This window comes from Acinonyx jubatus, chromosome B2 (genome assembly GCF_027475565.1).
Source record: "Acinonyx jubatus isolate Ajub_Pintada_27869175 chromosome B2, VMU_Ajub_asm_v1.0, whole genome shotgun sequence".
In the NCBI taxonomy this organism is placed as follows: Eukaryota; Metazoa; Chordata; class Mammalia; order Carnivora; family Felidae; genus Acinonyx; species Acinonyx jubatus.
Window position 1 is genome coordinate 97,018,140 of NC_069385.1, and position 13,726 is coordinate 97,031,865.

Genomic DNA, 13,726 nt, shown 5'->3' on the forward strand with positions numbered 1-13,726 from the left:
TTCCAATTTAAATGATATCTTTGCCAGGTGAAGTTGGCAACAATTAAAGAAATTAAAAATACGTGTTTAATCTAATGAGATCCTTTCCGTGTATTTAGCTATCATTTGAAAATTACTTTATGATAGTATGGATAAATTTTTCAAGTTGCCAAATTTATTTTTATAGTTGAAATTACCCAAAATTGCCAACTTAAGTTGGGCTGCAACAAACCAATTCAGGGTTTCCATGGAAACATGATTTCATCCCATCTATGAAAACCCATTTTGTTTTTTCTTCTTTATCATGGAACTTGAATCTCTACAATGTTTTTCCTGTGATTTCCTGCTCCAAGAAAAAGAAAACAGGTTTCCAATTAGACAAATATTCACATTTGCCCATTAAAGTTTAACCCCAAGGGACATTTTCATTTAGGGAGATAAACAATGGTCACAGACTACAATCTTTCCTATTTAGTTATGACAATGACTATGTGTTTTTGTTATTTTTGTTTTGTATTGTTAAATACTTTGGCCAACCTCCAGTCACAATTATTCCAAGTTATGTTAAAATTACTTCATACTTCTAATATTCTTGTTACTGAGTGTGTAGCTGATTTAAAAATCTTCAGCGAAAGAACTGTGACATTCTTCTTCATTTTTATTTTCTCTCCATGCCTACCCCAAAGCCTGACACAAACTGGTTCTCAATAAGTATGTATTGAGTCCATGATGCCACAAATATTTCATTGCCTTCTGTGGGCTTAGAATTATTAAGGGCTCTGTGGAATTCAAAAGACATATATAAGATACTTTCCTGTTTGTGACTGGGCATCTAGTGAGGGTAAAGGATGAAATATAAGTCCTTGCTGCTATTTAACCTCACACAAGCCAGACCTTTGCTATATCATTTAATCTTTATAAGAGTCCTAGAAGGGCTGTGGTATCATACTCATTTTTCAGATGAAAAAACTATGGCTCAGCAAGAGTTGAGAACTTTCCCAGTGATTAGTGACCATGGTTTGAATCCTTGTCTTGCATGGACAAGTACACTTACTCGCTGGGGAGACCATTCTTCTACACATAAATCCATTAGTGAAGTAGTTGATGTGATTGGTTGTGAGGAGTTTAGACAAGGAAGAGTTATGTGGATGAGAACAATCAATAATATAAATGAAAGCTCTCTGCACTACATGATGAACTTCTGTAAATCTCACCAACACTATGTGTTTGTTTCTTATCCAGTGAAATAAAATGTCTTGGCTCTTAAACTTGTTTCTTAAATGTCTGTGATTTGGTTTTTTTAATCATTTTTCTTAAGTTTATTATTATTTTTTTAATAAATTTTTTTTTAACATTTATTTATTTTTGAGACAGAGAGAGACAGAGCATGAACGGGGGAGGGTCAGAGAGAGAGAGGGAGACACAGAATCTGAAACAGGCTCCAGGCTCTGAGCTGTCAGCACAGAGCCCGATGCGGGGCTTGAACTCACGGACCGGGAGATCATGACCTGAGCTAAAGTCGGACGCTCAACTGACTGAGCCACCCAGGCGCCCCTTAAGTTTACTTATTTTGAGAGAGAGACAGAGAGAGTGATGGGAGAGGGGAGAGAGAGAATCCCAAACAGGTTCCAGTGCTCTCAGCGTGGAGCCTCATGTGGGACTTGAACCCAGAAACTGTGAGATCATGACCTGAGCTGAAACCAAGAGTCAGATGCTTAACCAACTAAGCCAACCAGGTGCCCCTATGATTTTTTTTTAAAGCAGGTTACACAATGGTGTAATTATACTTTTGTAAAAAACAAAACAAAACATCAAGACTTCATGTAAATTGATTTTGCTGATTATCACAGACTGACTGGTCAACCTTTTTCTTTTCATGGAAAAGAAAACCAAGTCCCAGGGAGCAGTCCCAGCTGATTTCTCCTTTCTCTCTCGCTTAAATTCATATGATATAGCAGAATCAGGCCTAATACAATCCTGCGAAACCCACTCTAATATTTTCTAAGCCACATAATGCTTGCACTCCTTGATTTTTAGCAGATAGATACACGTCATTAATGGATAAAAATAGTTCTAATAATTTTTGAGAATACAACTTTCTCCTGCTTCGCTAAGCTATTACAGAAACATCTTACTGTGGAAACCATGCATTTCACATCCTGTACAAAATATTCTTAAAGATCACTGAGAACTTTAAGTATATTATTAAATTAGATGATAATGATGCTTTGTATCTATCCTTTGCCTGTTTTTTGGTACCTTTTTCTTGGCGATATTTTGTTTCTTTGTCAATGACTCTAAATTTTACTTTTTACCCAGGTTTTCTCTTGTTAGATAGGTCTAATACATGTGTCCTAATTTCCTGTCTGACCTTTAGCAGCATTAGTGATCCTTGCCTAGATCCATTATTTCATGAGAGATTGCAAAATGTGATTTTCTTTTTTTATTTTTTATTTTGAGAGCGAGAGAGAACGAGAATGCACAAGTTAGGGAGAGGGGTGGGGGGGGAGACAGAGAGGGAGAGGGAAAGGGAAAGAGAATCTTAAGCAGGCTCCATGCTCAGTGCAGAGCTTCGCGTGGGGGTTGATCCCACACCCCTGGGATCACAACTTGAGCCAAAATTAAGAGTCGGTCGCTCAACTGACGGAGCCATCCAGGTGCCTTGCAAAATGTGATTTTCTAATTCTGTTATTCTCCCGGCATTTATTAACTGTTGCTTCATCACCTGTTTTATTACCCTGAAGTATCACAGATGTAGGAAAAGAAAATTCTTGTCTTTCTTTACTTGTATACTAGCAACCTCCAAAGGTGACCCATGGTGTTTTTGGTATTTATCATTGTGAACTCATAGGTTTATCAAATTGTTAGGCTTCAATCCACTGTATTATTATTTTTAACGATCAGATGCTTTCATTGCTACCCAGTAGGAGCCCCTCAATTTAGTTCTCTGGTCCTTTTGATCTAATCCCAGTAGTTTTTGAGACTTCCTTGTTGTGATGACAAGATTTCTGTCGTTATAGATCTGGAATCTGCTGTTTTCCCAAAGAGCCCTGGTTCCTTTTAATGGAAAATGGTATTTAGAAACCATAATTGGGATGAACATAAAATGTTCATTTCCACCTATTTCCTTTACCCTGGCTCCTCTTTTGTTTATACCATATATTTTGTATTTATTATCCCATATTGCTATTTAACTTTGCATATGGTTATGTTTTATTTTCTAAGTAGGCAGACAGGGGACCTGCATGACTAGAACTCACACCTCATGACTTGTTATCCAGCATTCTTTTTGGTGTAACATGGATGAATTGGAAGATTAAGTTGCTGGAGAATAATTTGACCTGAGTTAGATGTTGAAAAATTTTCTTAGCTATCTCTTTGGAAATTGATGTCTTTTCCTTTATAATAATTTGTTTTAAAAACTAGAGGTGAATTAAAAGAATTAAAATTAGGCTAATATATGTTCATATAAGAGGAATTTAGGGATAGAAAAAAGGGCTACATTTTAAGCATAGCTTAAATTACCAACAGAATCCTATGGCCTGATTTCAGTGGATTTGCTGGCATAGGCAAATAAAATATACTTGCTCCATGTTCCTTGGCTGTCTTTTACTGGCCTCAATTTGAATGCCTGCACAGATGTGTGTATTTTGTTGCTTGAGTATTCAGAAGCTCCTATGGCCAGATGGAGTTTTAAACCACTCCACCAAACTACAGACAACCGAGTTACTGCACTTCACTTTGTCTTGTGTGGGTTTAATGGATGCTGTGTAATGTACAAATGAATTGCGAAAGTAGTCACCCACTCTGCAGCAGGAAGGTAAACTCTGCAAGGTATAACATAATATCTTTGAATTTGTTAGTCTGTCTGTGAAATGGGGATTTATAATTACCCATCTGCCCTACCACACTAGATTGTTGTTTAGAGAAATATAACCAATGTCATTTTTTAGATATCCACAAATTGTTACACACAATCCAGTAGCATTGATTAGTGATTTATTTTGGGGGGGCTTGCTTGGATCTGTGAAATGGCAAATGTTATAACCATAGTTCTGTTGTTTTAATGATAACTCAGACTCTAGACCAAACTCTACATACATCCGTATGTATATAGGTGAATTATTTCTTAATTTGTTTTCTGCTTTGCCAGCATTTTGCCCTTTTAAAGTCTATCTGTCCCACTTAATGCTTCTTTCTATAATAATGTCAGAAATCTAGAACACAATAGATGTGTGTGTGTATGTGTGCATGAAAGTGTGAGGACCGCCATTTGTTTCTCCACCTTTTCCTGTTTTACAACGTAGTTTAAAGGCAGAGCCTATAAATAAGCCTGAGTGTTAGTGTCCCAGGAGGGGACTATTTTTAGTCTTCAGTTTTATGTGAAGGTTTTATAGCCGAGCACAGCAACCAGATTTTGAGATGGCATCTTTCCTGACAGTCCCTTATTTTGAAAGCTTGTATTACATTCCTGATGGCTCCTCCTGCTGATTCCCATGCCTTTACCACTGACCCACTGCAAGAAACATTAACTGCAAGGAGACAAGAGACACAGAATTTGCTTTCATTTGTATCCACTGTTCTCACAAATTTACTCACAAGTAGTTACTTTGATTTTAATAAAATGTTAGGGACTGTGACAGTGAAATGTGATACAACACAGAGGTTAAAGAAATGGAAGAGAAGTGAAAAGTAAAAAAGGATAATAATTGATCAGTTGATCTTTGTCTTGCTTTCTCTGAGAATCAAGTGTTAAAATTTATAGAGCTCTTGGGGTGCCTGGGTGGCTCAGTCGGTTAAGCATCCAACTCTTGATTTTTGTCTCAGGTCATGCTCTCAAGGTTTGCGAGTTCAAACCCTGTGTTGGGCTCTGTGCTGACAGTGTGGATCCTGTTTGAGATTCTCTCTCTGCCCCTCTTCCCACTTGTGTGCACACACCTGCATGTGCTCTCTCAATAAATAAGCTTTAAAGCTCTTTGATTTGGGAAGTGGGACGATATACTAAATGTGACAAAAACTTGATCATGATGCACCTATCCTTAAAACCCTCCATTGGATTCACTTGGCATTTAGGGAAGACAGTCCTAAATTTAACATACTGTATGTAGGCCTTGGTACGTCATTTTAGTCCTGCCATTTTTTCTCTTGCTCTTACACGCATGCTTCACTGACCTTTGTTCTGTTCATAGAACAAACCAAACTTCTCCATCTGCAAAAGGGAAGGTTTATCCTCAGTTTTGGGCAAGGATGGCTCCTTAACATTACTCAGCTGTCAGCTCAAATGGCATCTTTCTAGAGGCCTGTTTGGACTTCTAAATCTACAAGAGCCCTTCCTCTCCTGGCCCCAAGTTACATGTTACTATTTGTATTTCTTCATAGCATTTACTGTTATGTGAAATTATCTCACTAAGTTACTTCTTTAGCCTCTGGAACAGGAACTGCATGAAAACAGATCCCTTATCTAGTTTGGTTGCTGCTGAATTCCCAGACCTATCTGTCACATAATAGGCACTTATTAACTGTTTATTGTTGAATGAAAATAGTCAAGAATTCTAGGTGAGAGAACCTGAGATTAAGTGTTGGGTCTGTTGTTGATTAGAGCTCATGTGACAGGCAAGCCATGGTACCTAAGCAAACCTTATTTTCTTCAACACTTGCCAAGATTAAATGAAGTGCTGTAGCCTCAACCATTGTAAACTACACATTTTCATTATCACAAGAATGTGAGGTCAGAGAATATGGATCATTATTTCTGTAGTTGAAAGGAAGATTATGGATCATCGATTTCCTTTTTTTTTTTTTTTTGAACATTATGGGAAAGATATTAAGGAAAAGTTAGTGGCAGTGTTAAATCTATATCCTGGATTACATGGTGTGCATTTAGCCTAATGCATATCCACGTTAACAGGTGAACTCAGTTTAATTCCTACATTCTGCTGGATCAAGAATTATTCCTATAGCATTAAAAGGTTAAATGTTTCCAAGACATTCAGACATTCCAAGACATTCCAAGACATTGTTTCCAGGATTTTCCATGTTTAAGGGTGGCATATGACCACTCTTTGAGTAGCAAATTTTGAGACATTTTTGCTTGAAGAGATTCTCTGAGTAATGCTTTCCACTTTGGGGTTGCTAGCTTACTTCTCTACCAGGGGAATAGGAACTGTAGGAGTTTAAAATTTTCTTACTTATTTATCATTTTTGTATTACCTTACATCAGAATTTCTAGAACTTTGGTATACAGTAGCATATGGATATGGGAAACTTTTTATTTTTAATGTTTGTTCCCTTGCTCTATAGTCTGAAGCTAGTGGGTAGGGCTAGGGCATCCATATGTTTAACAAACTCCCCAGGTGATTGACGTAAATGCTAACAGGGATATGTCTCAGTTTATATGCATTACACTTAAGCATATGTACAATGAAATAGTTATAAAACATATTTATGAAACATTCCAGTTATGTTTGTTATGTTTCAAAGGCTAAATAATATGACTGTAACATGTATTTAATACCCTTTTTATATCATCTACTTTAATAGCTGTCTATTTAGAATTGATAGCTATTTAATAGCTGTCTATCTAGAATTGAATAAAATTAGACAATTAACTTTAGCCCAGGAATTCTGAAGGAATTAGATACTACATAAAAATAGTAAGGATGATTTTGGTAGAGGAGCAGAATAACTTAACTTTGATGCTTTTGGGGTGGAAGCCAGTCAATATTTATTAGCATAACTTATTACCATAAAATAGTACATCCTGGTGATGACTCACCAAAAATGCTTCTCATTGACATTTTTCGACCTTTATAGCTCTTTGTCCAGAGGGGCCAGCCTAATTTGAAAAATGACAGCGATGATGTTGATTCTCACCGAGGTATAATTTATATACAACAAATTATATAATTATCAAGCCACAAGTTTAATGGGCTTAGATAAATTTATACACCAGAATAACGTCACTGCAAGTGTAGATGTTTCTATGACCCAGTCAGTTTACTTATGCCACTTTCCAATTGAATTCTTTTTTTTAAGTGTTTTTATGAATTTATTTTTGAGAGAGAGAGAGAGAGAAAGAGTTCAAGAGAGAAGGAACAAAGAGAATTCCAAGACCACTCAGAGCCCAGTGTGGGTCTTGATCTCATGAACCGTGAGATCATGACCTGAGCCAAAATCAAGAGTCATACACTTACCCGACTGAGCCAACCAGGTGCCCCTCCCGTTGAATTCTTTCATCTAAGTCAAATGTTTCCTGATTTCTAGAACCGTGGGTAGGTTTTGTGATTTAGGACTTCGCATAACTGGAACCATGCTTTATGTATTCTTTTGTGTTTGACTTTTTTCATTACACAGAACAAATCTAAAATTTGTTCATGTGTTGGTTATATAACAGTAGTTCACTTTATTGTCATTGCTGTGTGTTATTTCCTTATGTGAATATACCACACAACTTGTTTGTTTGTTCTCATGTTGATAGCACTTGAGTGACTTTTAGTTTGGGACAGTTATGAATAAAACTACTATAAACATCCTTAAAGTCTTTTTGTAGGCTCATGTTTTCATTTCTTTAGGTTTTATACCTAGCAGAGGAATTGTTGGTCATAGTTTAACTTTTCTAAGAGACTGAACCTAACAGTTCTCTAAAGTGGTTATTTCATTTTCCACTCTCACCAACAATGTATGAGTTCCAATTTTTCCACATAGTCTCAAAGAAACATTTGATACTGTCAATTTTAAATTTTAGCTATTTTAGTGGGTGTGAAATGTTACTTTATTGTTTTTAACATTTATTTCCCTGATGACTAATGATGAGTTCTATTTAATAGGTTTATTGGCCATTTCTGTATCTGTCTATGTAATGTATCTATTCAAGAATTTTACCCGTTATTAAAAAAAATGGATTGTTTTCCTTTTTTTTAAATGTTTATTTTGGAGAGAAAGAGAGAGAGAGAGAGAGACAGGGAATATGCAGGGGAGGGGCAGAAAGTGAGGGAGTGAGGGAGACAGATGATCGATGTGGGGCTTGAACTCAGAACTGTGAGATCATGACCTGAACTGAAGTCAGATGCTTAACTGACTGAGCCACCCAGGCACCCCAGATTATTTTCCCTTTTGTTGTTGATTTTTAGGGTTTTTTTTGCCAGTGAATTATTTTATTTTTAAAAAATATTTTTATTTTTATTTGTTGAACTATGATTGACACAAATATCTTGTTAGTTTTAGGTGTATCACAGTGATTCAATATTATACATTACAAAATGATCCTCACAATAAGTGTAGCTACCATCTGTCACCAGACATGGTTATAACTGTACTACTGACTATATTTCCTGTATTGTTATATCCTCATGGCTTACTCATTTTGTAACTGGAAGTTTGTACCTCTTAATCCTCTTCTCCTGTTACCCCAGCCCTTCAACCCCACCCCTGTATGGCTGTCAGCAGTTTGCTTTCTATGTCTCTCAGTCTATTTCTGTTTTCTTTGTTTATTTGTTTTATTTCTTATATTCCACATAGGAAGGACATAATATGGTATTTATCTTGTTCTGACTGACTCATTTCACCTGGCATAATACCCTGTAGGTCCATCCAAGTCATCACAGATGGCAAGATTTTATTTTATTTTTTTATGGCTGAGTAATACTGTAGAAGTTTAAAAAATATATGTATTCTGGATATGGGTCACTTTTCTTGAGTATTGTGAATATTGTCTTCAGGGTGTTTTTTGAGGAACAGAAGTGTTTATTTTGGCGAAATCGAATGTATCCATGTTTAAAGTTGCTAGTGGTTTTTGTGTCCTAAGAAAATTTGCCTAATCCTGAGATCATGAAAATATTCTCTTAAGTTTTCTTTTAGAAGCTTTATAGTTTTAGCTTTTACATTTAGGTCTATGCTTTATCTAATTTTTGTATGCAGGATGAGATGGTTCATTTTATTGTGTTTGTCCAGTTGATCCAGCACCATTTAGTGAAGAGACGCTTATTCACTTACCTTGACACTTTTATTGAAAATCAATTGACCACGTAAGTGTGGATCTGTTTTTTTTTTAAGTAATTTTTTTAAATGCTTATTTATTTTTGAGAGAGACAGAGTATGAGCGGGAGAGGGCAGAGAGAGAGAGAGAGGTACACAGAATCAGAAGCAGGATCCAGGCTCTGAACTGTCAGCACAAAGCCTGACATGGGGCTTGAACCCATGAACTGTGAGATGACCTGAGCTGAAGTCAGACGCTTAACCAACTGAGACGTGTGGGTCTGTTTTTGAACTCTACTGGGTTCCATTCTGTATGGTTATCCTTATACCAAGAGCACACTTTCTTGATTATTGGAGCTTTATAGTAAGTCCGAATCAAGTAGTATAAATTCTCTTAATTTTGTTCTTCTTAATCAAGATGGTTCTTTGTTGAAAATTGTTCTTCATTTAAGATGGTTTTTCTAATTCAAAATCATTTGAATTTTATATAATTTTAGAATAAGTTCATCACTTTCTTTTAAAAATATGCTGGAATTTTAATTGGGATTGTGTTGAATTTATAGGTCAGTTTAAGAAGGATGGACATGTAACCAAGACTGAGTCTTTTAATTGATGAATATAGATTCTTTATTTGCTTTTTTTAATTGCTCTCAACAATGTATTATATTTTTTAGGGTAGAGGTCTTTCACATTTTTCATTAGGTTTAGGATGCTTCTGATACTATTAAATAGAGTATTACATTTCCCCTTTCCCCCCAATTTTATTGCTAGTATATAAACTTAAAAAAACCCTACTACCCTTGTTTCTTGTGGCCTTGCCAAATTGACATATTCAACTAATGTCTTGGTAGATTTCAAAAAGTTTTCTATGGAAAAATCATATCTATAAATACAGTTTTATTTCTTTATAGGCTTTATATCTTTTATTTTCATTTTGAGTATGACAGTGGCTAGGACTTCCTGTACGGTTTTGAATAGAAGTGCATTCACATTTTGAATAGAAGTGGGAAGAATGTGTATTATGCTGCTGTTAGGTGTTCTGTAAATGTCAGTGAGGTGAAGTTGGTTGATATTTTTGAAACCTGTACAATCATAATTTTTTTGTCTAATTCAATGATTACTGAAATGTGAGCATTAAAATGTCACATTTTTATTTGAATTAAAAAAATTTTTTAATGTTTATTTTTTTTGATAGAGAGAAGGAGAGTGAACAGGGGAGGGGCAGAGAGAGAGAGAGGGAGACACAGAATCTGAAGCAGGTTCCAGTCTCTGAGCTGTCAACCCAGAGCCCGACGCAGGGCTTGAATTCATGGACTGCAAGATCATGACCTGAGCCGAAGTTGGCCGCTTAACTGACTGAGCCACCCAGGCGCCCCTGAATTATTTTTTGACATATTTTTCATGGCAAGCATTTCAGTTTGTATCTTTTTTTACCGTTTCCATCTCTCTTCTGAAATTTCCCATATTTTTGCTCATTGTTGTTTGTCTTACTCATTAGATCCTTTAACATATTTATGATAGCCATTTTACATCATCTGGATGTGCTTATACTATTTTAATCCTGATCAAAAATCAGATTTTTCTTGCTTCTTCTCACATCTTGGGAGACCCTTGGGAAATTTCTTTCAGCTTGTCAGTATGATTTCCAGCCTTTTGTATTTACAAGTTCTGTTTTTCTCTCTTGTCCTTTCTTTGGCTTTCTGCTTTTTTTTTTTAAGCTTATTTATTTTGAGAGAGAGAGAGCGAGCGCGCAGGAGAGCAAGAGAATCCCAAGCAGACTCCGCACTGTCAGCACACAACTCCATGTGGGGCTGGAACCCATGAACTGTGAGATCATGACCTGAGCCTCAGTCAGATACTTAACTGACTGAGTCACCCAGGTGCCCCAGCTTTCTGCTTTTTGAATTCTCTTTCTTTCTCCACTGTAGTTAAGAACTGGCATGTCTCCAAGGGATTTCTGTTGAGTTCTGTTGCTTCTCCCCCCCCTCCCCCCTTCAGCATGCCAAAGATTTGCATTTGAGGAATTCCCTGGATACCTGAACAGGGAGAGGAAGGTAGATCTCTCTTGTTGTTCCGTGTTGTTCTCAATTTTCTCTGTAGTACTTGTCTGTTCCATGTACTCTGTTAAGACTCATGGGCAAGTATTGCTGACTAGGGGCATACTCTTTCTGTGTCTGGGACCCTCCTGAAGAGGATTCCCTTTCTGCTAGGGATGAAATCAGCCCAGAATCTCTTCTATCGTATAAAGGATTGCTAACTTTTGAAATTTTACTCATTTAAGTTTCTTTAAATCCTGTCTTTCCCAGTGGGTATAAAAGACTATAGTTGTGTAGTTTATCTGGCGTTGGTGGGAATGATAGTGTCTTGCAACTTTCCACATTCTAACCAGAAGTGAAGTCCTTGGACTAACTTAGAAGACGTATTAAGGTCATATAACTGAGTGTTTATGAATCAAATAAAATAGCTCTTAATGCTCAAAAAAAATTAAAATCCGCTCGCTTTATTATGTAAATATTTTTACCAGATGCCCTTTAAGTGTTTCTTAAATGCAAATCCATTTTTAAAAGAAAAATGTTTGCTCCCAGTGAGATAATACAAAGAATGTGTTAAGGCTCTACAGGCTATGCTGGAAGGAGGAATTCTAGTAAATATTTTGAGCAAAGCCCAAAGTTTTAGAAAAGTTTATACCTTTTCAAGATAGTTATGAATTAAAAGACTTACAGTTTTCCTCAGCTCCTATTCATTGTCCTCTTGCATAACATATTTAGAATATGGTTATTTCTGGGGCGCCTGGGTGGCTCAGTGAATTAAGCATCAGACTTCAGCTCAGGTCATGATCTAGCAGTTCACGAGTTCAAGCCCCACGTCAGATTCTGTGTTGAGAGTTTGGAACCTGGAGCCTGCTTTGGATTCTGTGTCTCCCTCTCTCTCTGTCTGCCCCTTCCCTGCTCATGTTCTCTCTCTAAAAAATAAATAAACATTAAAAAATATGGCTATTTTGGACATGTAAATTATTCTAAGGTTACTAAAAACTGTACTCCAGCTGGATATTACAATGAAAAAATCTAGACTTATAATAATGACTAGCTATTTGTCTTTATTTTTCTAATATAGTTAACTTTCCTTTTTTCCTCTCTCTCTCTCTTTTTAGGAATCCTAAAACCAAAATATTAGAACGAAAGAAGAAACATGGCTCACCATAATATGTTTCTTTGGATAGTTTCGGTCCTGCTTCTTCAGAATTCTGTATTAGCTGAAGATGGGGAAATAAGATCAAGTAAGAACTATCAGCATTTTTGTTATCAACAAATCGATTGTAGAAATCAAATTAGTGGAGCTCAAGCAATTCTTTTAAGGACCTTATTCTTATTGTCTTTAATGTTGTAATGCCCTAAAATAAAATGAATTGCTGTGTTACGTATTAACTGAGAGGAAAAACTTCTATCAGAGGTAATTTTGAGAAAATTCTGTGGTAATTGTTTATTTTACCCATCAGGCTTTGGAATAAATGGTCTCATATTGAGTTCATGCTCAGCCATTTATGAGGTTAGTGATGTGAAGATGAAGTATCTACCTCATAGGATGATTATCAGGACCATCCTATGAAGTTACCTTATAGAGATAATGAGATAATCCACGTAAACAGGAGAATGCATTTTAATGGCTTAGCACAGTGACATCTGAGTAAATGATTATTATTCTGATTGCCTGTAGGAGAGCTTGCATTAGAGAAGGAGGGTTATATTAATCGCTGTTCTGCTACCCAGGCCATTATTTATAGATATCATGCTTTTAAAAAAAAAAAACTTTGCTTATAATCATATTTGAAAACTCGTAGACACCCTACTGTAAATTAGTTATGGTTTCTCTAACACTTAAATCATATGGTTTGACAACTTGCTAAAAATTTATTAAAACAATAATAAATTTAATGTTTATATAACACTTTTATAGGTTAATCAACCCAAGCACTATAGAAGGTAGATATGCTTTGGTTTTTTGGGTGGGAAAAGAGATTCAGCAAAATTTAAGGGGCTTACCTAATGTCACACAGCTGATTAGTGCCATAACTAGTATTAGAACTATGCCTTTGCTCTTTAGTCCATTTTTTTTCCCCCCGGTGACACTGGTAATTCATCTCTTTAAGGAAGAAGTCTCTTGGAGTGGTATTTTGCCTAGCTTTTATAAACGGCAATACTTGCTTTCGTACCCATGTTCTTGGCTCACCTAGCAGTTGTGAAATATATGCTCCGTGGCTCTGGAAAGGGGTATGAAGGGCCAAGAACAACCTGGTTAGAGTTTATAAATACTGAATCAAGTGGCACACAAACACTAGCAGGTCTAGACAATGAGTCTCATAGCATTGAGGAAGGACAACTCTAAAGAACTCTGTAAACATAACTTGCCTGTCCTTTTGTGTCTCGAATGAAAGCAGATGTCTGTAATCCCAGTCCAGCTTCCAAAAAACCCCAGAAGAATTGCATTCCCTTGGGTTAGAAAATTCGCCTCTGGGGCAGAATTCCATTTCTGCTGTCCCTAACCTGAACCCTGGCTGTGGTTACCATGGCAGAGGATGTTGGAATAGAGTCCCTCAGGCTTTTTTGGACTTCCCCACCACCTTAAGAGTGGCATCATAATCATGGTTACAGTTTTGAGATAAATCTATGTTTTGGCATTGGAAAAAGTTTTTGGGAGGGGGGAAGTAATTTCTTGACTGCATGTTCACCTGACAATAGTGTTTCTTTTTGCTGGTTACTGTGTTGGGTGAGTTAAT

The 13,726-nt window shown here is 36.4% G+C and overlaps 1 protein-coding gene across 4 annotated transcripts in view; it reads left to right on the plus strand.

Annotated features, from left to right (window-relative positions):
• COL21A1 (collagen type XXI alpha 1 chain) overlaps positions 1–13,726 on the plus strand; it is a 199,054-nt gene that overhangs the window by 64,609 nt on the left and 120,719 nt on the right. For 2 of the 4 annotated variants that reach the window (XM_053222660.1, XM_053222658.1), the window contains exon 2: positions 12,104–12,229. In XM_053222660.1, coding sequence (XP_053078635.1) covers positions 12,142–12,229 — 88 coding nt within the window. In that variant the 5' untranslated portion in view covers positions 12,104–12,141. Of the gene's footprint in view, positions 1–8,895; positions 9,003–10,885; positions 11,007–12,103; positions 12,230–13,726 lie in introns of those variants that run through there. The other 2 variants (XM_053222659.1, XM_053222661.1) reach the window with 2 other exon arrangements.